The 26841-nt window shown below is 38.6% G+C and overlaps 1 protein-coding gene across 8 annotated transcripts in view; it reads right to left on the bottom strand.

Annotated features, from left to right (window-relative positions):
- FAF1 (Fas associated factor 1) overlaps positions 1 to 26841 on the bottom strand; it is a 327508-nt gene that overhangs the window by 78083 nt on the left and 222584 nt on the right. For all 8 annotated transcript variants that reach the window (XM_042845001.2, XM_065553822.1, XM_008167963.4 and 5 more), the window contains 4 exons: positions 23083 to 23209; positions 21566 to 21629; positions 20535 to 20616; positions 3928 to 4082 (listed from right to left, as the gene is read on the bottom strand). In XM_042845001.2, coding sequence (XP_042700935.1) covers positions 3928 to 4082; positions 20535 to 20616; positions 21566 to 21629; positions 23083 to 23209 — 428 coding nt within the window. The remainder of the gene's footprint in view (positions 1 to 3927; positions 4083 to 20534; positions 20617 to 21565; positions 21630 to 23082; positions 23210 to 26841) is intronic.

The raw sequence follows: 26841 nt of genomic DNA on the forward strand, positions 1-26841 counted from the left end.
ACTGAAACACTTTTCTGATGATGAATAGACATCCATACTATGACTTCTGACTAGAGTTCATTTAAAAAAATAATAAGTAGGGCTCTACCAAATTCATGGCCATGAAAAATACGTCACGGACCGTGAAATCTGGTCTCCCACCATGAAATCTCGTCTTCTGTATCTCTATACTACACAGATTTCACAGGGAAGACCAGTGTTTCTCAAATTGGGGGTCCTGACCCAAAAGGAAGTTGGAGAGGGAGGTCACAAGGTTATTTTAGGGGGGTGCCACGGTTTTGCCACCCTTACTTCTGTGCTGACTTCAGAGCTGGGCGGCCGGAGAGTGGCGGGTGTTGGCTGGGTGCCCAGCTCTGAAGGCAGTGCCCTGCCAGAAGCAGTGCAGAAGTAAGGGTGGCAATGCCACACCATGCCGCCTTTACTTCTGCGCTGCTGGTGGTGGCAGCTCTGCCTTCAGAGTTGGGCTCCCGGCCAGCAGCTGCCGCTCTCCAGGTGCCCAGCTCTGAAGGCAGCGCCGCCATCAGCAGCAGTGCAGAAGTAAGGGTAGCAGTACCGCAATCCCCCTTACAATAACCTCGCGACCCCCTCAACTCCTTTTTGGGTCAGGACCCCTACAATTACAAACACCATGACATTTCAGATTTAAATAGGTGAAATCATGAAATTTACGATTTTTAAAATCTCATGACTGTGAAATGGACCAAAATGGACCAATTTGGTACGGCTCTAATTACATAAGGTTATTACAACACATTTAAAAATGTTTTTAATTGAAAATGTCATTGTTGCTAAGGAAAGATTGTGGCAATATACTTTTTTCTTATTAGCTGAGAACACTTTTGATTCTCTCTTTCTCTCTCTCTCTCTCTCTCTCTCACACACACACACACACACACACACAGGCCCACATGCCTGTTTTCTTGAACATCAGAAGTTACTAAATCATGAAGTTATCCCATTGATAGAGCTAAATACAACATGTTGGGCTGCTATGCCTCAGAGTCAAAAATTGTGAGATCTCTGTATGCTACCAATAGCTGTGACCATTAACAACGTAACCTGCTCAGTCCTCATAAAACAGGCAACTGGTTGTATTGTGACTGGATTATGTTGTAGGCCCTCATCCTGCAATGGAACCTGCTAGCACAGGACTTTATGTCCGTGGGGGATCCCTATTTACTCCACTGGGACTCTGCATAGGATTACCAGTCCATGCCAGTGATTCCAACCTTTAAACGGCATGAAAACAGCAGAAACCAGAAAATCAGAGTATCTCAGGAGAGGATGCATCATTTTCTGTCTAGATAGGGAAAGAAATTATCCTTAGCAGACAGCCTCTCTCTCTTTGCCAAATTACTCACAGTACAACAGTGAAAGTTTTCCTTTTACTGCAGTATAGTACTCCTGGTTTGAGATGTCCCACAGAATTCCATTCCATCTATCAGGATGTATAAAATAAACGGGACTGATTCTCCTCTGCATCACACTAGTTTTATACTCATGCAGCTCCACTGGCATCAATGGAATTACTCCTGAATTAAACTGGCACAAGAGAAGTAGGTCCATATTCTTTTTTCCCTTCTGCTTGAAGATTTAAGTATAATTGTAGAGATGCACAATAAAATTAGATCAATGTCCACTGTTTCATTGAGAAACATTTTGTATATAATTTATCGTTATCCAAGTTTAGTAGTTAAACAATGATGCTAATGAGTATTTATTTATTTATGGCAATGCCCACCGCATACTGGGCACTTTCCAAACAGAGGAAGAGGCATAGTTCCTGCCCCAAGAAGCTCATAACCTAAAAAGTAAGATGTAACATTATATATAAACAATGAATCATGCTATTTTGTGCTAACGTGTCTTGTTTACCCATTACTAATTTTTAACCTCACTGTTAATATGACCATTTCTTTGTTGTAAGATGTTACCAGAAAGCAAAAAAAGAAGGCTTAAGAATCCTATCATACTACACAATCAGTGACTAGATTCACTGAGAATAGCTATAAAGCCTTAAACAAGCCCTTTATTTTGTGTTTTAAAAGTGTCATAAGGAGTTAATAGGACACAGCTGTACAGGCTCTTTCTAACAAGCAGCTTCTGTCGCTTTGGTCACCACAGGTGTCTCTGTAACCTGCAAACTCTTATTACTAGTGTATCAAAGTTGTGCTACTTAATAGACTTCTTTAGTAAAACACAACAAAGCAATTACATGGCTGTTGATTGTCAGTCATAAAAAACTCCCTCAAACACAGTTTTTCAAAAGAAACTACACTGCAATTTTTTGTCATTGTAAAATAAAAGAAACTAGTGAATTAAATGGAGAACAGAACAATATAACAGCAGGTAGTCAACCGAACTTAGCCACTACAGATGGTTTAGAAATAGTGTTTCCTTTTACATCTAGTTGGGGGATAAAAGAAAAGGAGGAGGCTTCTTACTGCCAATGAATGGCAATACCAAAAGATTTAGCCAAGTCTCCAGTCTCTGTATTTGGCCTCATGAAAGACCCTAGATGCTTCATTTTTATCTGTGTTTGGCATTGCTTTTTTCAGCACCTTTAACTAAGTGTGATTAATACAATGATGTCATTAAAACAAATAAAAGGAATTAAAAGGATGGGAGGCTTTTGCAACACTGAAGATATTCAAGGTTAAGTTAAGATACCCTGTGAAACAGATCACAATGGTTTGTTTTTTAAAAGAGTAAATTACTGCACAAGAATATTGCTCTGTTTTACTCTGACACCCTTCATCTAAAGAAAAACTAACACAGTTTACAAGTTTGAGGAATAAGAATGGATAAAGTCTATATTCAGAAATCCAATTACTACTGAGCCACAGGGCAACAGGAACACAAATCTGGATGATTTGTAATTGTTCAAAAATAATTTGAATTAGGTAACAACAATGAAGTTGCCCTTAAGTGAATTAATTTAACCTCTTTTGTTCACAAAACAGCACATTATTTTTGCATTAACACACCCAAAATAGCATCATGGCACGTGACAGTCATATGTGCACTTCAAACATGATGAAATGAAGTCCACATTAGAAACTCAAACAGGCCTGACTTTAAAACCTTCATCATTTTTACAGACATCATGATCAACAGACCAAATAAACATATCCCAACATCTACAGGACGCAATTGTTTTTATATTAAGATATGAACGGATTGCTGACTATGTGCAAGTGAATCTGTGGTATAAGTCAAATACATCAATCAGTTTGTGGTAGAATTAAAGCTATTATCTACCTAGCTGACGTGGCCTACAAAGCACTTCCTTAAAATTATTATTTTTGTTAGACACCGTTTAACTTATTAATAAATGTTAAATTTGCATTGTGATTTTTGATCACTACCAAAAAATATTTTTGACAGGAGAATTGTTTCGTTCATATCACTCATATGAATTGTTCCCTTTATAATTTGTTTTATAATTATTTTTTTAAAATAGCTTCTATTTAAGATGATAATTTTTCCAATTGCAATAACAAAAATAATTCTGACAGGGCCCCCAGGTAGTTAATTAATATAATCACCTCTCACTGTCAATCAATTGGTGTTGCTCACTCATTGCGGCAGTTCAAAACAAAAATCTTAAAAATATGTTTATAGTGCTCTAGTGCTTGCAAAGGAAGATGCAAGAAAATACATTAAATCTGCACTGTAAGAAACAGTAAATAATTTCCCAAACTCTATAACAACAGTGAGTGATCTTATAATGAGAACAAAGAGACTCAGATGGTGTAAACTGGCACAGCTCCATTGACTTCATTGGAGCTAGGCTGACTTAGACTAGAGAACACAGAATGGATTTTTTTATTTAAATAGACACCAAGAAACAAAACATTTGTTACACAGACATGGCAAGCTTCCTTGAAACAAAAGCAGCTCAACTCACAACTCAAACTGTATTACCTTGCTCGGTTTGCTTCTTTTGTCATATCCCATGCCCAGGTTATGAAGTTCTGACTCAGATATGAAACAATAGATTCGGCACAAAGCATTTGTGAGCAGAACACATTGGTTAGTACGCTTTCATCATGGTGGAGGTAGATAGCAAGAAGCTTTCTCTGCAAAGACAGGAGAAAATACTGATCAGTGAAAACACCTGTCTAAGAAGTCTGTTTAATAACTTAAAATTGCTACTGTAGGTTTGTGTGTTAGTGCACACAAGACTGTCTACAGTGCGAGACTGACTCTCAACATAAACAAATGTTCTGATTCAGCTGTTTCATACAGTTTAGTAACATGGAAAGAAAAATGGAATTCTAGCAATTAAAGTCAAACTACCCTCTATCCCCCAAAATCCACTCAAATATTTTTAATCCAAATAGTCAACATTCTCTTTCAAAATCCAAGTAAAGGCCCAAAAGTGAATTTTTCTTCTTATTTCCAAAAAGTGATTTGGGATATCCTTAAAGTAGATTAATATTAAAGATATACATTTTAACACAAAAAAATAAAAAGCTTATTTAAACAAAAGTACCTGTAGTAAACATTTGACAGCTTCCTGAAAAATGCATACCAAGGAACATCCATTTAGCATTTAGTTCTGAGAATGAGCTAACTATTTTTGGCTTGCTGCACAGTAAAGACAATATTGAATACAGTTCTCATTTACCAGAAACATGCCTTTTATCACAACAAAGTAAATTGTAAATGTTCAGCTTAACAAAATGATAGTGAATTGTTGTTAGCCTGGCTGTTGCCATAAGAGAGCCAAGTTTGGAAACAATTATGATTTCCCATTTTGCTGAAGACTAGACTATTTTAGAGATTATGTACTTGCAAGGGAGAGGATCACCTCTGCATAGTTCTTCAGAAACCAATATCTAAATCTGCAATGAAAGTAGCCAACAATGCAACTGTGCATCCTCCCCATAATATGGAGATGTAATGGCAGACCACATGTCAGGAAGGGAAGTGACTGGTATATCTGCGTGTACATAGGGGAAGAAGGTGGGGTGGGAATAATATAGGGAAAAAGATGATTAGGGGAAAGGACCATGTTCTAATATCTGTTATCTGAATAAATCAAAAACACAGTTTTCGAAAAGCAACAGAAAATAACCACAAAAATTATTGTTAGGGACATTATTTAAAAATACTGCTTAAACATCCATGCTGAGAAGGCAAGTGACAAGTAGGGCAAATGGGTGAGTGTTTTTGCATATAATTTTTATAAAGGTAATTGAAAATCTATCTATACGAAGTAACATCTACGTAGGATATTGATCTGGTACCTTGCATTAATATATCAAGATATGGGGTACAATTTTGGGGCAATTCATTTTTAGAAAAATCGGTATATTTATAACCTAGAACACTGGCTATGGGTAAAGTTTAGCAATGTCTGTTTAAACAAAAAGAAGAGTACATTTGAACATTAGACTTTGAGAAAGGGATTAGTAATATACATTAATGTTTGTCTGATTTAATTTAAATGTTCTTCAGAACCAAATACACATGTGCCAGGAAAGGCCATTAATAAGCCTAACATGCAGAGTTCCATATAAGTGCAGCCAACAGTGTTGACCGAAACTAAACTTGAAAATCCAGGGCACTAATGCACAATATCAAGCAATAAAACAGCATCTCTGTGGTGATATTTAATTTAAAAAGAAGAAAGAGACAGGGGAAGATCAGGCACTGTCTGTTTTTGAGGATCAGCCGTTCTGCATTTCAAAGCATCGATCCCTGCAATATCCAGGTTACTGTGCTAGAATCTCGACTATTATATAGCAGTTGTAAGAGAGGGAGGGCAAAGATGTGTTTACTCAGTGATTAGGGCCTTAGAATAAGCCTCTAGCTCCTAGAGAGACAACTCACCACTTATTCATTTGGGCCAATTCACAAAGCCTAGAAAGATTAAACATCCATGCTGGGAAGACAAGCGAATGCAGACGGTGAAAAAGAAATAAAAATTCTTTAAAAACTCTTAGATGACTTCATTATTTTTTCCACAAGGAAACTTTAGGAAAGTGTTTAGTTAGAGAAAAACCCACATTGACCTCTCTCTAAACCCTTAATCTTTCCTTTGTGGTGGCACTGCTTTGTGGTAAGCGGATGGCTTTGCTCTCCTCTTTTCACTGGGAGCTGATAAAAAAAGGCTCTTGAGAAACACTTTTAGTTCCAAAGAAACAACCCCATGAAACTGTTAAATATGAGATTCCATCCAACTGAATGTTCCAAAATATGTACAGTTTTAAGATTAAAAGATTACGGCCAAATTTTAGTAAACAAGACAGGCACACAAACTTATGCACACAAACAACAGATGTCTAAATTTGAACTACCTTATTTGTGAGTATAATTGTCATTTGCATCCAGATATCAGGTAGTTAGATGGCTAAACTATCTTTTGTAACTTCAGTTGATTGCAGCTGTAAAATCATGGGCCCAAAAAACTTGCAGGCCACATTGAGGTTTACTGTTAGGATAACAGTAAAGAGAGGCAGTAGAAAGATAATTTAAATGATAGCAAATATACTTTAAAAAAAAATCAAAACTAGTCATCTCCTGAGCATCCTTTGCTAGGAAAATGTATGTTGCTTTCATATTTTTTACAATGCACTTTTTAGTTCTTTTAATACACTAGGGCTGGGATTTCCAAAAATGCCAAAGGACCTGATTTTTAAAGGTTGACCTCAATGGGGGTTAGGTGCCTACGTGCTTTTGAAAATTCCATTGTCTATCCGCAATTTTAGGTGCCTAAACGTCTTTAAAAATCTGGCCCTAACCCTTTGTCTGCACTAGCATGTGAAAGACAAAACTTTTGTTGTTCAGAGGTGTTAAAAAAACAAAAAAACAAAACCTCAACACCACCACACACACCCCCACCCCCCGAAAGACAAAAGTTTTGTCAACAACAAGCACTGGTGTGAACAGTGCTTTGTCCTGCCAACAATGCTAACACCGCTTGTTGGGGGTGGAAGTTTTTTCGTTGACAGGAGAGCTCTCTCCTGCCGACAAACAGCAGCTACACTGCGCACCTTTTAGCAGCACAGCTGTGTAGTGTAGACATAACCTAAGGTGACTTAGGAGCACAAGTGTCATTGAAAGTTAAGGGATCTAAGTGACTCAGGCACTTTTGAAAAATCACATGCCTCAATTGTAAATAGTTCCACCTGGGACTTTAGCTGGATAATAAGTTTTCTGCTACTCCCATTCCTATACCAGGTATTGAGGAAGATGAGAAGGAACAAAGCTCTCATTATGTTAATATTCCAAGAAGGCCTCAGTGACACACTAGGGCAGCACGTAAGCTGATTTTCAGTGGCACTCACACTGCCCGGGTCCTGGCCACCAGTCTGGGGGGCTCTGCATTTTAATTTAATTTTAAATGAAACTTCTTTAACATTTTAAAAACCTTATTTATTTTACATAAAACAATAGTGTAGTTATATATTATAGACTTATACAAAGAGACCTTCTAAAAATGTTAAAATGTATTACTGGCACACGAAACCTTAAATTAGAGTGAATAAATGAAGATTCAGCATACCACTTATGAAAGGATGTCGACCCCTGCACTAGGGCTTCCATTAACAGACTTCTTGAGGTGTACTGGGCTTCTGCACACCAGTTAACTAGTCTTGACCATCAAAGTCTCAAGAACACTTACATTCCTGTGGCACTTGAGAAAAGTTCATTTCTTTTGCACTCTTATAAAAGGAATGAGGGAACCCCTGTCACTGGTGGTTTAGGTAGAAACAAACAAACAAAAGAAATAGATCTTAAGGATGCTGAAAGAGTGGACTATTCAGGGAATTGGCCTTTTACCTATGTTTAAATCCAGCCTAGTCAAGTTTCTACTAGATACGTATCCACAGCTCAAAAACAAATATCACAATTAGCATTCTTCTTGACAGTCTCAGAGAGCCAAAAGACCAAATAGACATGTAGACTGAGCCACCAAATCACCTCAAGAGGTGATTCCCCTTATGGGTCTCAATTTAGACACCTTATCAGGGCAGAATAAAGTAGCTTGAAATCCTATTTCACCCTCTCTTTTGCGGCCAAACAGATTATTTCAATCTCTAGACCAGCCAATCTAGAACTACTGTGGCCATAAAAAAGGTCAGCATTTGCCATAAATTACAACACAGATGTATCTGAGATACCAGTTTTCCCTTATATTTAGAAAAAGGATTAAAAATTTGCCAGGTATCTAACCAGTCAGAGGATTAAACCTACTAGCCAGAAGTATATACACAAGACAAGTGTGTGTGTGTGTCCTACCAACAAGTGAGACCCATGTGCAGGATGCTGGTTAACAAGCGCAGCTAGCTCTGGAGTATGGAATTAATATAAATCTAGCCCAGTGTTCTATATGGCAGCTGTGAAACTAATCAGTTTTGTTCATTGCATTGTTCTGGTGCTGCTTGGGAAAGGTATGAGCATCAGGAGAAGCATCAGCTCTATCTGAAGGCTCAGAGCACTGCATCAGTTCACGCTTGGAAAATTAAACTTTAGAACCATAAGGACAAGAAACTCAACAGTTTTTAAATCAAAACTTAAACTGCAGAAATCAGTACTTTAGGTTTCCACTAGTCATCACGGAGAGCTTCCCACTAGTCATCAGTGAGTGGGAAAAAGGATTTTTCCAAGCCTTTAGATCAGTAGTTTTCAACCTGTGGTCCACAGACCCCAGGGGGTCCCAAAGACTACGTCTGAGATTTCCAAATTTGAATTTTTTTAGGGGTCCGCAAATGAAAAAAGGTTGAAAAACACTGCTTTAGATTCATAATGATAAATAGATTTTAAGGCCCAAAGGGACCAATATGATAATCTAATCTGACCTCCTGCATAACACAAGCCATGGAACCTCACCAAGTTATTTCAACAGCAACCCCATAATTTCTGTTTGAGCTATCACATACCTTTAAGAAAACAACCAGTCTTAATTAAAAGACTAAGTGATGAAGAAACCACAACATCCTTCAGTAAATTGTTCTAATGGTTAATTATTCCCCCTCACTGTTAAAAATGTCCACCTTATTTCTAGTCTAAATTTGTCTAACTTCAGCTTCCACCCATTAGATCTCCTTATTCCCTTTTCTACTAGTTTAAAGAGCTGACTACTATTAGAAGTCTCTTCCCAATGTAGGAACCTGTAGAATGCGATCAAGTCACCTTTTAATCTTCTCTTGGATAAACTAAATAGATCAAGTTTCTTAAGTATTTCACTATAAAGTATTTCACTTCCTGTACCTCTTTTCTGAATACTTTCCAAAAAGGATGTTGAAAAATTGAAGCGTGGACACCAGAACTGGACATAATATTCTGGCACTGTATTGACAATCCTATGCATTCATAAACCATGTTTCAGGTTCCAAAATATAATGAGATTGCATTAAGATTTTTTAAAATAAATTTTGGGAACTTTTTATCTGTCTCCAGGTGTTGGAGCCTTTAGAGACTTGAAGCTCTAACCACAACTTTCCATCTAAAAATAAAGTAAGTAAACTGAGATTCTAATGTAACAACGGGAATCCAGGTGTTGGAGCTTTAAGAAAAATACCAAGCATGACAAGAGCAGTGATAATATTATGAGAACTGGTAGCACTGGTGACTTGAAATTTTGCTTTCTGCATCTCACACCCACCTGTTCAGGATAATAATTGAAGCAGAAATGCTTACTCAATAGCATCTGGTAAATGCACAAGTGTTCTTTCAAGCTGGTAGAAGGTTTCCTGAATCAAGATCTTTCTTCTTCCTCCAGCCCAAAGGCTTTGTGCAGTGAGAACTGATTTTAACTGAACAAAAGGACATGTTTCCCACTCTTTAAGCCTTTCAAATGAACAACCTGATCCATCTATCTAAGGTAGCCTTAGAGACTTTAAAACCACTTTGAAAAGTCTCCTTGAGCACAAACAGATATTCTAATACACATCATCTTCATCTCATGAGCAGAATTTAAGCCCTCTTTGATATCCAGATGACAGATGTTAGAGTTGATTCCACTTTGATGACAGATTAAGGCAGAAACTGGTCAAAGCTCAAACCCATTTCCAGTGAAACTATGTGTTTATCCCTGGGTAGTAGAATGAGGACACACAGGAACCTTTGTGTGTGTTTGTATTACATACATGACGGAGAAAGAAAACAAAATGTTAAAAGCTAAAGATTGCTAATTCCAACATCTAATGCACCATCAGAAGTGTTGGACTAGAATGAACCCAAGAGGACACAGATGCCAAAGGCTGACAGAATAGGAACGCTAACCAGGTTCAATTCCCCAAAAGGAGTCTGGCCTAAACATTACTCCATGGATACACAGATTGTAAGGTCCAAAGGGACCACTGTGATTATCTAGTCTGACCTCCTGCATAACACAGATCATAGGACTTCTCTAAATTAATTCCTGTCTGACCTAAAAGCACAACTTTACCAAAAACACCTGATTTTGATTAAAGAATTTCCAGAGATGGAAAATCTAGCCTCACCCTTGGTAAGCTGTTCCAATAGCTAATCACCCTGACTATTAAACATTTGCACCTTATTTCACGTCTGAATTTGTCTAGCTTCAACTTCCAGCCATTTGATCTTGTTATATCTTTATCTGATAGATTGAAGAGCCCTCTATTATCAAATATCTATTCCCCATGTAGGTACTTATAGACTGTGATTAAGTCACCACATAGATTGAGCTCCTTGAGTTTTTCCACTATAAAGCATGTTTTCCAATCCTTCAGTCATTTTTGTGGCTCTTGTCTGAACCCTCTGCACTTTATCAACATATTTCTTGAATTGTGGACACCAGAACTAGACACAGAATTCCAATAGCAGTCATACCAGTGCCAAACACAGAGGTAAGGACCAGAAGACAATTGATAACCTCTGGTTCTTACTTCTCAGAGCAGTACGAGCCATTACTTAAGCTTTAAGCACTCTCAGAACTTAAACAGTTGTATTTACACTTTTTATTGTTTAAATAATTTCAGCAAGGTGCTCATATACCATGGTGGTGGATGCCAAACAATTCAAATCAGATCACGCTGATAACCTATATGCCATCTCTCCTACAAAAATTCTAAGTTATAAATTAGAGAAGGATTTCTGTTGCAGAAACCCGTGTGTTCGCATTATTGGGGGCGGGGGAAATGCAAGAGGATGGAATTCCAAATTTTATAAAGCTTTTCAGAGGTGACTTAGAATTTAAGAGATGGCTTAACACATTCAAGATGTTTATTAGTAGAGTATGATGATGATGAAGTGCATTTATATACCACCTTTCATCCTGAAAGATACCAAATCTCTTTATAAAGAACTGCTTCATCCGCAAACGAAATGCAAACACTGTTTAACAGTGCAAAAGAATGGTAACACTTGAGGACAGGAAGTGAAGAATAATATCCACTTGAAACCACAAGGAAAACATTTAATAGATTCATAGATTCCAAGGCCAAAACGGATTATTATGATAATCTAATCCAACTTCCTGTATAACACAGGCCATAGAATGTCCCCAAATAATTCCTAGAGCAGATCTTTTAGAAAAACATCCAAGCTTGATATAAAAATTTTCAGTGATGAAGAAACCACTATGACCCTTGGTAAATTGTCCAGCAATAAATTACCTCACTGTCAAATATTTATGTCTTATTTCCAGTATGAATTTGTCTAGTTTCAACTTTCATCCATTGGATCATTTTATACCTTTCTCTGCTAGACTGAAGGGCCCATTATTAAATATTTGTTCACTATGTAGATATTTATAGACTAATCAAAACACTCCTTAACTTTCTCTTTGTTAAGCTGAATAGATTGAGCTCTTTGAGTCTATCACTATAAGACAGGTTTTCTAATCCTTCAGTCATTCTCATGGTTCTTCTCTGAACTCTCTCTGATTTTTCAACATCTTTCCTGAATTGTGGACATCAGAACTGGACACAGTATTGGAGTAGCAGTCACACCAGTGCCAAATACAGAGGTAAAATAAGCTCTGTACTTCTACTCACAATTTTCCTGTTTATACACCCCAGGATCACATTAGCTCTTTTGGCCACAGCATCATATTGAGAGCTGAGGTTCAGTTGATTAGGAGCACTCAAGGAAGACAAGGAGGAGAAGCTAAATGAGTTATTTGTATTGTTCTTCACTGCAGAGGATATGAGGGAGATTCCCATACCTCAGCCATTCTTTTTAGGTGACAGATCTGAGAAACTGTCCCAGATTGAGGTGTCACTAGAGGAGATTTTAGAACAAATTGCTAAATTTAAAAGTAGTAAGTCACCAGGACCAGATGGTATTCACCCAAGAGTTCTGAAGGAACTCAAATATGAAATTTCAGAACTCGCAACTGTGGTATGTAAACTAACACTTAATCAGCTTCTGTACTAGATGGCCGGAGGATAGCTAATGTGACGCCAATTTCTTTAAAAGGCTCTAGAAGCAACCCTGGCAATTACAGGCTGGTAAGCCTAACTTCAGTACCAGGCAAATTGGCTGAAACTACGGTAAAGAACAGAATTATTGGACACATAGATTAACACGATTTGTTGGCGAAAAGTCAACACGGCTTTTGTAAAAGGAAATAATTCCTCACCAATCTATTCAAAATCTTTGAGGGGATCAACCGACATTTGGACAAGGGTGATCCAGGAGATGTAGTGTACTTGGACTTTCAGAACACCTTTGACAAGGTTCCCTTCAAAGGCTCTAAAACAAAGTAAGCAATCATGGGATAAGAGGGAAGGTTCTCTCATGGATCAGTAACTGATTCAAAAGACAGGAAACAAAAGGTAGGAATAAAGTTTTCAGAATGGAGAGAGGTAAATAGTGGTGTTCTCCAGGCATCTGCACTGGGACCAGTGCTCATAAGTGATCTGGAAAAGGGGGTAAACAATGAGGTGGCAAAGTCTGCAGATGATACAAAATTATTCAAAATAGTTAAATCCAAAGCTGACTGTGAAGAGCTACAAAGGGGTCTCACAAAACTGGGTAACTGGGCAACAAAATGGCAGATGAAATTCAGTGTTGAGAAATACAAAGTAATTCATATTGGAAAACATAAAACCAATTTTACACACAAAATGATGGAGTCTAAATTACTTATTACCACTCAAGAAATTGATCCTGGAGTCATTGTGATTATTTCTTTGAAAATATCCACTCCATGTACAGCAGCAGTCAAAAAAGTTAAACAGAACGTTAGGAACTATAAGGAAATGCCACTATATAAATCCATGGTAGGCCCACACCTTGAATACTACATGCAGATCTGGACACCCCATCTCAAAAAAAAGTTAGAATTAGAAAAGGTACACCGAAGGGCACCCAAAAATGATTAAGGGTATGGAACAGCTTCCATCTGAGGAGACATTAAAAAGACTGGGAATATTCATCTTGGAAAAGAGATGACAGAGGTGATATGATAGAAGTCTATAAAATCATGAATAGTTGGAGAAAGCGAATAAAGAAGTGTTATTTATACCTTAACATAACACAAGAACCAGGGGTCATCCAATGAAATTAATCGGCAGTAGGTTTAAAACAAACAAAATGAAGTATTTCTTCATACAACGCACAGTCAATCTGCAGAACTCATTACCAGAGGATGTTATGAAGGCAAAAACTGTAAGTGGATTCAAAAAGGTATTAGACAAGTTAATGGAGTACATATCCATCAATGGCTATTAGCCAAGATGGTCAGGGATGCAACCACATGCTCAGGATGTCCCTAAGCGTCTGACTTCCAGACGGTGGGACTGGATCATTCAGTAATTGTCCTGTCCTGTCCATTCCCTTTGATGCATCTGGTATTAGAAGACAGGACACTGGGCTAGATGGACCATTGGTCTGACTCAGTATGGCCATTCTTATATTCTTATGTTGTTTGCTTGCACCCAGTTTACAAACAGATCCAGATAGCTCTGAATCAGTTACCTGTCCTCTTAATTATTTCCTCAATTTTTGTGTCATCTGCAAACTTCATCAGTGATTATTTTATGTTTTCTTCCAGGTCAATTGATAAAAATGTTAAATAGCGTAGGGCCAAGAACCAGCCCTTGGGGGACCCCACTGGAAGCACATTTATAATTACATTTTGAGACCTATCAGTTAGCCAGTTTTTAATCCATTTAATGTGTGCCATGTTAATTTTCTCTCTCTCTAGTCTGTTTAATCAATATGTTGTGCAATACAAGCAGAGAGAAAAAATAACAATTACTCATGTTGCAATCTGGTAAGGACACAGCTTTTGCACAATGAGCCATCAGATTTTTGTTTGTTTGGATGTACACAAAAAATAAAAAAGAAGTACCTATCCCAAGCTCCAGGTGTCCAACACAAGTTACACTAATGAAAAAAATGAAATAGTTGCTTACCCTTGACAGTCAACAGGATTGAACTGTTTTAAAGACTACAAATGTGCAAAGTAGCCAGTGTTATGTCTCAGAAAAAAGAAGGCATCTCTCCAGCTGGATAGTGCTCTTGAGCATCATGCTGGGGCAATACCAAAATACTCAATCGGAAGGAAGACTGTGGACTAGTGGATCAACAATACCACTTCATGCAGCATTCAGGTTTTCCATCTACGTACAAGATATACCAACTACAGCTCTACCTCGAAAGAACGCTGTCCTCAGGGCTGGCTCTGGCTTTTTTGGCGCCCCAGGCATAAAAGCCTCCCGCCGGGGAACGCGGCAGGGGAGGGCGCCGAGCCCGGCCGGGGCCCCGCTCTCCCCGGGTGAGCGCCGCCCCCCTCCAGGTGCCGCCCCAAGCACATGCTTGGAGGGCTAGTGCCTGGAGCCGGCCCTGTCTGTCCTTGGGAGCCAAAAAATCTTACCGTTATAGGTGAAACCGCGTTATATTGAACATGCTTTGATCCACCGGAGTGCGCAGCCCCGCCCCCCCGGAGCACTGCTTTACCGCGTTATATCGAGGTAGCGGTGTACATACAAAGAAATCAGCACTTCAGATGATGAGATCACAGCCCTAGATGATATAGTTAGAAAAGCATTTTTGTGGAGAATGAGAAATATAACCTTTTTAGTTAGTAGATTGTCTAATGAGGCTGCGATACCTTTTTTTCCATCACAATATATTTAGGTTCCTTAAAATAATTATAAGTACTCTTGGAAAAAATGTTTTTAAAACTTTTTGTTAGTATTCTTACAGTCACTGTCCCTAATATATTACAAAGGACTTCCTCTTTCTATGCTAGTAAAGTACTGTGGATAACCCTGGATCCAAATCAACTCTGCTGTCTAAAAAAATCATTTTTACGGTCAACACTGTGAAATCCGAAAAGCTCTTCAAAAGATTGCTTTTGACCTATCGTCATTTCAAGATAATTTTTAACTACTCTCAGAATTGCCAATGTTCTTTCCAGATCTTTCAAAAGATGTGGCTCTCACAGAGCAGAAAAGAACGGAATAGGGAAAGCATGAAACCTAGCCAATAGTTTACAGGCTCCTTCTGGCATCTTGGGTGTTCTGCAGATCCCGGCCAAATAGTACTTCAAGCAATGTCACTGAAAGACGGAGAATCAGTCTAAACTTAGATGAGTATAATCTACCTACCCACACTCACAGCCCAAGGTGATGTTATAAGGTGAGAAAACTACATGCCTGATTTTCAAAAATACTGAGCAGTTCCAGCTCCCATGACTTCAGATAGTGTTGCTGGTGCTTAACACTTCTGAAAATCAGGCCCAATAAAGCTAGTCATACTGAAGGCAGATTGTGGACAATTTAACCAAATCCTGGGCTGCACTGACAGATGACGCTATTTTCTAAGTTCTATAATAGCTTTCCACTTGACTTAGAACCATTATAAATATAACCCTTCCTAAAGTAAGGACTCTTTCTTTTAGCAACAGCAGGATGGGATTTCTTTCTGAAAAGGTGACAGGTATGGACTTGGGATTCTGAGCAGTAAGCAGAAGGAATCAAAGGTTTAATTTCCAACTTTTGCTGCTGCCTAAATCACAACAGCAGATGGGTTAGAACAACAGTTGGCTCATACACACAGAGACTTCATCACTCCTCTACTCTCTGCACACCAAATTACAACTCAACAAAACGAAAGTAGGCTTCACATAGTACAATATATAATACTAATCATCATATATAGAGAAGAACAGGAGTACTTGTGGCACCTTAGAGACTAACAAATTTATTAGAGCATAAGCTTTCGTGGACTACAGCCCACTTGCATCCGAAGAAGTGGGCTGTAGTCCACGAAAGCTTATGCTCTAATAAATTTGTTAGTCTCTAAGGTGCCACAAGTACTGCTGTTCTTCTTTTTGCGGATACAGACTAACACGGCTGCTACTCTGAAACCTGTCATATATAGAGAGAATCTTATAAGTATTGTATTACAAGAAAGGTTAATAATACAATACAAATTTTTTTAAAAAAGACAAGATAAAGAAGAAGAGCCTCAAGAAAGAACTGTTTCTATTGAAATATAATGGAGAAAACAAAGACCATACTACAGCATGAAATATAGAGCAAATAAACTCATGTTTGGAGTCAAACTAAAAAGAAAGATAAGACTGCAAATATATAAGGATCAAATATATATACACAACAGCAATCAGGTGACAAAATTCACCACAATTATAAAAAACACTATGACATTAATAGAAAGAAATGGTTTAGGTTTGGATGGATGCGAGATGCAACTCTTTGGCTAATCTCTGCTACGGCTGGCATGTTGTCTACATATACAATTTCCATTATGTCATGCCAACGAGACACCAAGTTGTAAAACACATAGACAAACATAGACAGCAGGAAGGCTTCTGTAAAGGAATATTCTGCAGCTCCAGTGTATTACAATTCTTCCAGCGAATCAGCATGTTGGTGGATGAGAAAAGGCCAATTGATTTGGACTTGGAAAAAGTCTTACATTAAGTCAAATTATAGGAGGCTATTATGGAAATTAAGTACCCAGAGTTAAAATTCTGCCATAGATCAAAAACTGTCTAAGTGATCGAAATCAAAGTGCTGGTTTAAGTGGCTAATTGTCAGGAAGCAACGAGTGCGTGCAATGCAGGGGACCACTAAGGATCTGCAATAGGAGTGATATTTAATGTAACTATTAGAAGTGGGTGGAGAGAGAAAATGAGAGAGACAAGTGGTGATCTGACAGAGGTATATAAAAATTAGTGCTCTTGAGAAGGTAAATCAGATGATCCTCTACCCTCTCTCATAATAAAAGACCTAGGGATCACCCACTGAAATTGAAAAGCAAGCAACCATTGATAAAAAGGAAATACTTTAATTTTTTATTATTCAAGCAAAGAACTTACTGGGAGGCAAAAAGAGAGATTAGACACACATAAATAACAGTGCCACCCAAAGTTATTCATTACACATGATAAACATTTATAAGGAATGGATTCCCTCATGCTGCAGAACGTAAGTCAACCACTAACTGCTTGAAGCTAGGAATAAACTTCCACATAAGTATGTAATTACAAACTTGTCCATGATGGGGGGTTTTAACACTTCCTCTGTAGCATCTTGTCTAGTTATTCTTATGTTCCTAAACAGTAGCTATTTAAAACTATAATATATAGGGCCAGAAACTCAAAATGATACCATGGAGATTTCCTTCACTGGGTTGGAATAAACTAAAGTGTTTTATACAACCATGTTTCTTTTTTTGTTTTAATAAACCCACGTCTTCCTTCCCCACCCTCACCACACTCACACAGTAACTGATAAACTAAATGTCTTTCTTTTGTACTGAATATGCAGTACGTTTCTTGTGAACTCATAACAGAACATGCAGCCAGATGTAGAAGCTACCTCAGGACATCAGTTGTTAATGGGAAGACAGCTTGCTGTACATTTGCTACATTTCTACTGAGCACAGAGGACTAGCTGATGTACAGAGTTGCTTTCATGGCATTTTACGGGAAGATCATGAGCCAAATTCTGACTCGACACACTGTGGGCAGATCTATATACAGGATGTAAATCAAGACAGAACTTGGGCATATTTTTCCCCTTCACAGCTAGTACAGGGATTGTCATGGAAGAAGTTGCTTTAAAAGTAAACACATAATATTAGTTATCTAAAGTCTCAAAGTCAAGAAGCCAAACTGCAAATACTAGTCAAAAATGAGGCAGGGTTAGCTATATTAAAATTAAAGTTCTTTTTCAGTTAATGTCTTCTGAAACAAAGTATCAAATGTCTCTGTTTTCTGACACATGCAAGTGAAAGATTTAGAGAAAAGCCTCCATTAAAATACCTATTTTGATAACAAAATGTTTTAAAAATTATTTTAAAAAGTACTTCAAAGTAACTGCAAACTGATTTAGGTAAATACCTTTCATAAAATCATCTCTCAAATATTTCTGCAAGAAAGCTGCAAATTTATATAAACAGGATTTTTTTCAGAAAATGTCAGCAATAGAGATAGGAAAAAAGATATTGATGGCTATGTCACTGAAACTGGACTGTACCGTGCTTTGGACAGCACTGCAAATTCCTCAAGAAAAAGGCTAAGATCTATAAGCACTCTCACTGCCAAGTGCTCTCAAATTAAATCAGTCTGAAGCGGTTTTCATTAAGATGGATTGAGTGTGGCATCGTGAGAAACACTCTATCAAATGTAGTGTTTTACTTAGTGATTAACTATATACCAGCTGATGGAAGCTCCCCAAATCCTTCATAATCCCACCACTCCAATAAACATTTAATGAGTATATAAGTTCAAAAAGCCTAGCAGAGGATTTAAACCTTCAATCTTGTTTTTATTTACTCTTGGAACTCAATTTCTCACTTCAAGTGAAGAATGCTGCCGCTTGAAGCTCATCTGTTGCCCTGGCAAAATTAAGTGCCCTTCACGGTATAAATTAGAACACGGAATATTTAGCTTGCAATTTCTTAAAATAATGTCCTTAATTAAAACGTCATATTTTCAGTCACTTTATAAAACTTAACAATTATCAAAAACAGAATAAAGTGTCCACTTGTTTTCATTTTGAGTTCTCAAACAATATTGAAAAGATTTTTTGCAGTAGGAAAAAGGTACAATAATATCAAACTTTACTTATTTCATAAGCATTTTTAAAATTTAAAATGTTGAAATGTGATATAAATTAATGTAGCAACTTAATATGTGAGTTTAAATACAAAAAGGAATCAACAGTTCAGCCTTTATCAATATTTCAGCCACTATTTACAAACAACATTTCTAAGAAAAAGGTAATAAAAATAGTAAATTGCTAAACGTATCAGATAATCCTGGTAAGGATCTGGTCTGAACCCACTGGAAAAATACTGGAAATAGAATGCATCTTCCATATCCTACATGTTAGTAGTATATGAAAACTATTTTGAAGATGAACATTCAGTTGGGTTGTACTGTATTAAAATCCCCTTTGGAGGTATAAAATAATGTTTCTGAGAGCTAATAAAACGCCCTTTGTTTTTATAATTATATGCTTTTATCCACTTCTGATGAGATGTCAAAAGTGAACTCTCTAAATCAAGCATCTTTTTATATTGATTCACTTGCCTCATTGCCAACATGCTTTAGCATTCAACAGTCCTACGAGTCACGATCAATTCTTATTTTGCTACTGAAGTGTTCTAGAGCAATCCATGCTCTGTCAACCATGTAAATTAATGAAACTAGACTCCAAATTTAGCAGTTATTCTGCAAGAAACTTGCTGGGGTGTGCAAACATGTCAAATAAATGTTAGCTTAGAGCAAGTAGTGGAGATTTTGTTACAAGGAATACTTATAGACCATTTCAATATGAGTAATTCAAGAGAGACAAACACGCTTTGTTTGCACATTTCTTTTGGGACCAATATCAAGACAGCTAAAGGATGAATTAAAGCTGCTTAAGCTTTTTATTGGTGCTTTAGTCTTTATCTAGGTGTTGACTATTACAGGTGAGTGAGTACTTACCCTCCTAGATCCAGGACACCAGGCCTTCATTCAATTATTCTCTTTCTTATTTTATGAAAATACTACTTTTCCAAATGGATGTGGAACATCAGAACCCTGAGGTGCCTATCTGGCTGAATAGAAACCTTAAATTCCAAACTATAATACTATTCTGTGTTTAAGTAAATGCTGTACCAATACAAAAGGCAGCACACTCCCTGCCCCAATGGCCTTAAAATTGTAAATTTACTAATTTGATTGTATCAGCCATTATTTAAAAGAGATACCAATATACAGCTTTGTCACGGTCAGCCACAAGGCTCCCAAACAGTGATATCTAGTGACAGGAGACAAACACTTACAGAAAAAAGCCTTTAGAAGCTCAGATGACTGCTAGAACTTTGGCCAAAGCCGTCAAAGCCTGGGATCGGTTATGTAAGCAAGGCCAGTCCACGACAAAACAGAACAGTTGGCAAGTGTGAGTTATCCCCGTCATTCCCATAACATGAAGCCTGAACATTTCAGTCAATCACGTAAAAGTATGAAACTGCTTACAAGTAATGTAGCAAAAATCAGAACTTTTTTGGCATAGTGTCAAATGTAATAGCCCTTTTATCACTTTCCTTCTAATACAAATAGTGTAACATTAACACACACTTACATCTCTGGCTTTCCCATAGAAGGCTTCTTGAAAAGCAGCCTCTAGTGACCCAATAAAATAAACAGGATGGCAGTCACCATATCTATTTGAAAATCACAAAGATTCAATTAATAAAAATAAAGTGTAAGTAATTTTTTTCAGTTTCAGCTCTGTTTAAATTCATTTTAAATACATGCATTGGCTAAACTCTTAAATATCTCCTCTGCCCTCTGAAGTTTTTGTATAGGATTGCTGATCTTATGGACTTGTCTATCATAACAACTGCCTGCTCTCACAAACTGCTCGATTTTGAAGTTAATATGTAAATTTTAAGTACTATTTCTCAATCATAGCTCTATTTCTCCTCACTATTATATTCTTACTAGTTGATTGAGTGATATTCTTGTTTAATAACATCTTAATTATATCACAAACATATGGAAAGCTTTTCATCACAAAGGAGCCACAAATGCTTTATAAAAATTAACATAGTATGCAAACTATACACCGGGTTCACTTTATTGGCTGCCAAAGGGTGCCACTTGTGTGGTGAAATAAGGAACTGTTTAACAGTAAATTGTTTCAGGTATATTGTATATAAATTCTCAAAAGCAGCACGTTTACACATTTAACTAGTAATTATTTTAGCTATTCTTAAAACTCTCATGGCAACTAAGTATATTATTTTCCAGTAGTCATCAGTTTTTCAGGTCGAAAGAGCTCATTTACATTAAATTAACAGTGCGACTGTTTATAATCAGTATCTTAGTTATCCCTCTACTCCCTTGTGGAATTCAGGAGTGATATAAAGCAAGTGGCTTCTCAATTAAAGACGGAGCCTGCCATCTTAACTCACACTGAATAGTATCTTACTCCACAAATGATCTCTCACTCAAGTCAAGGTAAGTGAGGTAGAATCTGGCCCTAAATGCCTATGCCAGATAAGGAAATCCTTATATTTATTTTACTTTTACTTGAATTGCCTGCTAAATGATAGTTACAGTGCAGCACAAATCACTATCTGTCTTACACAGTTAATAGTCTAAGTTTACCTTGAGGAAAATTCTGCCGTAAATTGTAATAAGGCATCTCCTTCATTTTCAGCATTTTCAGGCACTTAAAAAAAACAAGTACAAATATATATTGAATTCATCTGGAGGAAATAGTTTTTAATAACACAGACCACAAAAATCATTTTTTTGTTTCCTTAATTTTTCATATTTACAACTTTCTAAGTGCCCAGAGGGAAAGCTCGTAAGTTCCACCAAAGGTTACTGATAGGATGACCCTTTGGGTGAACACGGAATTTCCAGATACTTCCATGAATATATCCAGGGCCATTCTAAATGGTGAAGTTCTAAGCTCACTTGTAATGTGGCACATCACTGATCTGGATTTCAGCTTCTCTTTGGATCTATTCTAACATATTAGAATAAAGAAGCCTACTTGGAAGAGTTGAGAAAACGTTTCATTAGTGATAAATCTTTAACTTGTGAATAATCTTAAAATAAATTTCAGCACTCTGACTTAGCGACATAATTAGACCCTAAGGAAGCCCCTAAGGATGAGTCTAAACTGTGATAAAAGACCCGTGGCACAGGCGTGACTGGTCCAGATCAGCTGACTTGACTCACGAGGCTCGATCTGCCTGGCTATAAAATTGCAGTGTAGATGTTCGGGCTCAGATTGGAGACCAGGTGCTGAGACCCCGTGATGATGGAAGGTCTCAGCGTCTGGGCTCCAACCCAAGCCTGAATGTCTACACTGCAATTTTATAGCCCCGCAGCCTGAGCCCGAGTCAACTGATCTGGGATCTGAGACTCAGTGCTGTGGGTTTTTTAATCAGAGTGTAGACATACCCTAAAGTCAACAATATTGATAGAGATGTATATAAAATAATGAATGGCATAGATAAGATAACCAGGTGCTCCTACTTACTCTCGTACGAGAGCAAAGAATCATCCAATGAAATTAAAAAGCTAACACTGATAAAAGGAAATATGTTATGCAACATGAAATAAACATGGGGAACTCATTGTCACTGGATATTAACATGAAAAGCTTAATCATTTACATAGCTAAAAAGAAAATCCACAGTTACATTAGATAGGCATTTATGACGGAATTAAACTTTCATGCTTCAGGCACAGGGTCAACACATAGGGATAGGAAGGAATTTCCCCTTTGGGAAGATAATCCCATAGTTGCCCATTATCAGGTTTCTTTCTGAAGCATCCACTATTAGTCAGTGTCAGAGAAAGCAATCATAAACTGAACTGGTATAGCAATTCTAATGTTCCCATTATGGGCTTTTTTCAGCATCTGCTATAGACTGTGTCCAGAATGCATTAATTCTAAGCTGTATCTTTTTGCCTCTTCTCAGTTCAGTGAAAGTGGCACTAAGCAGCGCAAAACTAAAATAAAATAGGCACAGAAATATGGCATGTCCTTCTAACAGTACCCTAGAAAATAACCAGTGCGATTAATAGGGAAATTAAGGATATTTTCTTATCTATTACTGTTTAGTGAAGGATTTATAGTGTTACATATGTTAACTTTCAATACTTACTCATTGGAGATTTTCTCAAGGCAGATGATGCCATACCAAACATCTCTCCATCATCAACTCCAAACTCTGTAGCATCTTCAAAGTCATCTCCATCGCTGTCACTCACCATATGAACATCAGTGCATTGCTATTCAAAAAAAAAAAAAAAAAAAAAAAAGCCTGTTACATAGTTAAGGCACTTTAAGTGAAACACACAAATATAATGCTGAAATAAACAAGTATATACTGAAAATGCCTTTCTTTAGATAAATAAACTTGTCTGTGCACACACAACACTGCAGATCACAACACTTGGGTGCCCTCTGCAATTCACTCCCTGTAGTCTGTGCTGCAGTGCAGTGTTGACATAGCTTTTGTGGGAGGCAGTCCTCAAAACTATTGGGATGGGACCCAACCTAACCCAATTCCCACAATCACAAAATCCAGGAACACTTGGGCCTGCTCTGGCATACCAGACTATGGTACTCTCAGTGGCCACCAGGCTAACCACTTATACATATCAATGTGTAGACGGAAACACAAGGCTGTTGTACCAAGAACTCAGGTCCCCCTCAATCTAGCTGTGCCTTCACCCGCGGCCTGTTCTGGATTCTGCAAGAATGACACCCCACCTCTTCTCACATAACAATGGTTGAGGAGGCCTTCTCCCGCAACCATCTTATGCTAAATTGCCCTTTAAGTGACTTCCTTGCAAGGACTACCCTCCCCACCATGCCCAATTTAGGAGTTGTGATGACGTTATTACAGAAAGAAAAGAAAAAGCCACTGGAACGTATGGTAGGAAAAAACAATGCTGTTACAATTTCACAACTTCCGTGCAAATAGACAACAGTAACCACAACACGAGAAACCCAGAGTTCCATACATCCATGACTCCCATCCCCCAGGTGCATACACCAACCAGCCTCAAACCAATCACATGTGAAGCCATGTCTACACTCCAGGCACTCCAGCAGCACAGTTATGGAATCATAGATATGCCACTGTAAGCCCATAGTGTAGACACAGATTACAGAAACAGAAGGGGTTTTTCCATTGCTATAGGAACTCCCCTTCCCTGAGTGATAGTAGCTGGGTCAATGGAACCAGTCTTTCGTAGTCCTGCTTCCATCTGCACCAAGGGGATAGGTAAGCATAGCTACAGCACACAGCGTTGTGGATTTTCCGCATTCCTAATTGCTGTAGGTATGTTGAGCTACGTTTTAAGTGTAGACCAGGCCTAAAACCCCATGCCCTGCATGAGTGACTTGAGGGGCAATAAGACTTCACATGTTTGTCTTAAATAATCTTTTCTGGCAGTGAGTTCCACAGGTTAATCACATTTTGTGTAAAACAAGTATTTCTTTTTCAGTTTTAAACTTGTTGCTTTTCAATTTCATTATACGTGTGTGTTCTCTTTCTCTGGATGTGCCATTGATTTGCAGGCCTTTATCTTTATTTCCCCCCCCTCAATGATTTACAGAGCCAATTTACTCAGTTTTCAAGTGCAAGAATGATAAATTCAAATTATGAGGCCTCCTAATGCAAATTAGGATCTTAAAATCAAGCCACATGATTGCTGGTTCATGATCAGTCATCAGTAATATTCTGTCCTGCATTACACTTGTAGAAAGAGAAGGTTACTCACCCCTTGCGCAGTAACTGAGTTTCTTCGAGATGGTTGTCCCTGTGGGTGCTCCACTTTAGGTGTCTTGGCACCCTGTGCTTGTAATCGGAGATTTGTAGTGGCAGCGTCCCAGGTGGCCACACACGTGCGGTATCCGTCTCACGCGACTATGAGTGGCCACTTAGCGTGCATAGCCAACTGTCCCTTGGTTCCTTCTCTACCCCAGAGAATCAGCATGAAACTCCGAAGTAGAGGGAAGGAGGGAGGCTAGCGGAGCACCCACAGGGACAACCATCTCAAAGAAACTCAGTTACTGCACAAGGTGAGTAGCCTTCTCTTCTTCGAGGAGCGTCCCTGTGGGTGCTCCACTTTAGGTGACCATGGAGCAGTACCTCCCAATGGAAGGTGGGGCTTCGGAGTATCTTTGTTGACGGTGGATAGCACCGAGAGTCCAAACTGAGTGTCAGGAGAGGAATGTTGTTCAAGGGATAATTTTTGGTAAACATGTGGGCTAAGGCCCAGGTAGCTGCCCTGCAAATATCTACAATAGGTACATTGTTGAGGAACGCTACTGACGTGGATAGCGCTCTGGTGGAGTGCATACAAATCCCAGGTGGAGCAGGGATGTTGCTCTGATGATAGCACAAATGGATACAGCCAGAAATTCACTTAGATAGTCTTTGTTTAGAGATGGCCTCACCCTTCGATCGCTCTGTGACCAAGAGAAAGAGACATGACTATTTTCTAAATATCTTTGTTCTTTCTAGGTAGAAGGCCAGAGCTCTACAGACGTCAAGAGTCTGAAGGGATACCTCTCTGGCGTCGGCATGGGGTTTCGGAAAAAACACAGGTAAGTAAATGGGTTGGTTTAAATGAAATGAAGAGGCTACTTTAGGTATAAATTTAGGGTGGGGTCTTAGGATCACTGTCTTTATGGAATGTGGTATACGGTGGGTGTGCCATTAGGGCACCTAGCTCTCCTACTCTTCTTGCTGAAGTGATTGCGAAAAGGAAGGAGACCTTCATCGATAGATGTAGCAGTGAGCAAGTTGCAAGGGGTTCAAATGGTTTCCCCATGATGGTGCATAGCACGAGGTTAAGGTTCCATATAGGAGTATGGTGTTTTTGGGGAGGGTAGATGTTGGTCACGCCCTTTAAGAATTGTTTAGTTGTTGGATGAGCACAGATCGTGGTTCCATCTACCTTATCATGTAGTGAGGTGATCGTTGCTAAGTCTACCTTTATGTAACTACTGGAGAGGCCCGCCTTTTTAAGGCCTAGTATATAGTACAGGACTCTGGGTAGAGTCAAAATGAGGAGACATATGATGAGCCTCACATCAAGTGCAGAAATGTATCCACTTACGAGTGTAAGTTTTGCGTGCACTCGGTTTGTGACTGCTCAAGAGAATGTCTTTAACCTCCTCAGAGTAATCCTGATCCAGGCCCATTAGCCATGGAGTAACCAAGCCTTGAGGCGGAGAACCGCTAGGATGGGGTGAATGACGCAGCCGGCATCCTGTGTCAGGAGGTGAGGAAGTTGTGGAAGGGTTCGAGGTGGGCTCACCACCAACTGTGTTAGGTATGGGAACCACGTCTGTCTGGGCCACGTGGGTGCAATGAATATGACCCTGGCCTTGTCCTGTCTGATTTTGTGTAGCACCCGGCTCAGTAGAGGAATCGGGGGGAACATGTACATTAGTGGTGCTTCCCATTTTGTGAGGAGGGCATTGCTCAGTGAGTGATGCCTGAGCCCTGCTCAGGAGCAATACTGAGGGCATTTCGTATTGTGAGCTGTTGCGAATAAATCTACAGTAGGGAACCCGCACTCGTTGAATATGGTCACGAGGGTCGGGTAGTCCATCTCGCACTCGTGGGTTTGTGAGAAGTGTCTGCTCAGATGGTCTGCCATGGTATTCTGCAGTCCTGACAGGTAAGCTGCAGAAATGTCTATCATGTTGGATATGCACCACTGCCATAGGTGTAGTGCCTCAATGCAGAGAGGGTATGATTGAGCTCCGCCTTGTCGGTTTATATAAAACGTACAGGCTGTGTTGTCCGTGAAGACATTGATGGTATTGTTGCGGATAAGTGGAAGGAAGTGTTTGGATGCTTTCCTGACTGCTCGGAGCTCTAGAATGTTTATATGTCGAT

The sequence above is a fragment of the Chrysemys picta genome, chromosome 8 (assembly GCF_011386835.1).
Source record: "Chrysemys picta bellii isolate R12L10 chromosome 8, ASM1138683v2, whole genome shotgun sequence".
Taxonomy (NCBI): domain Eukaryota; kingdom Metazoa; phylum Chordata; order Testudines; family Emydidae; genus Chrysemys; species Chrysemys picta.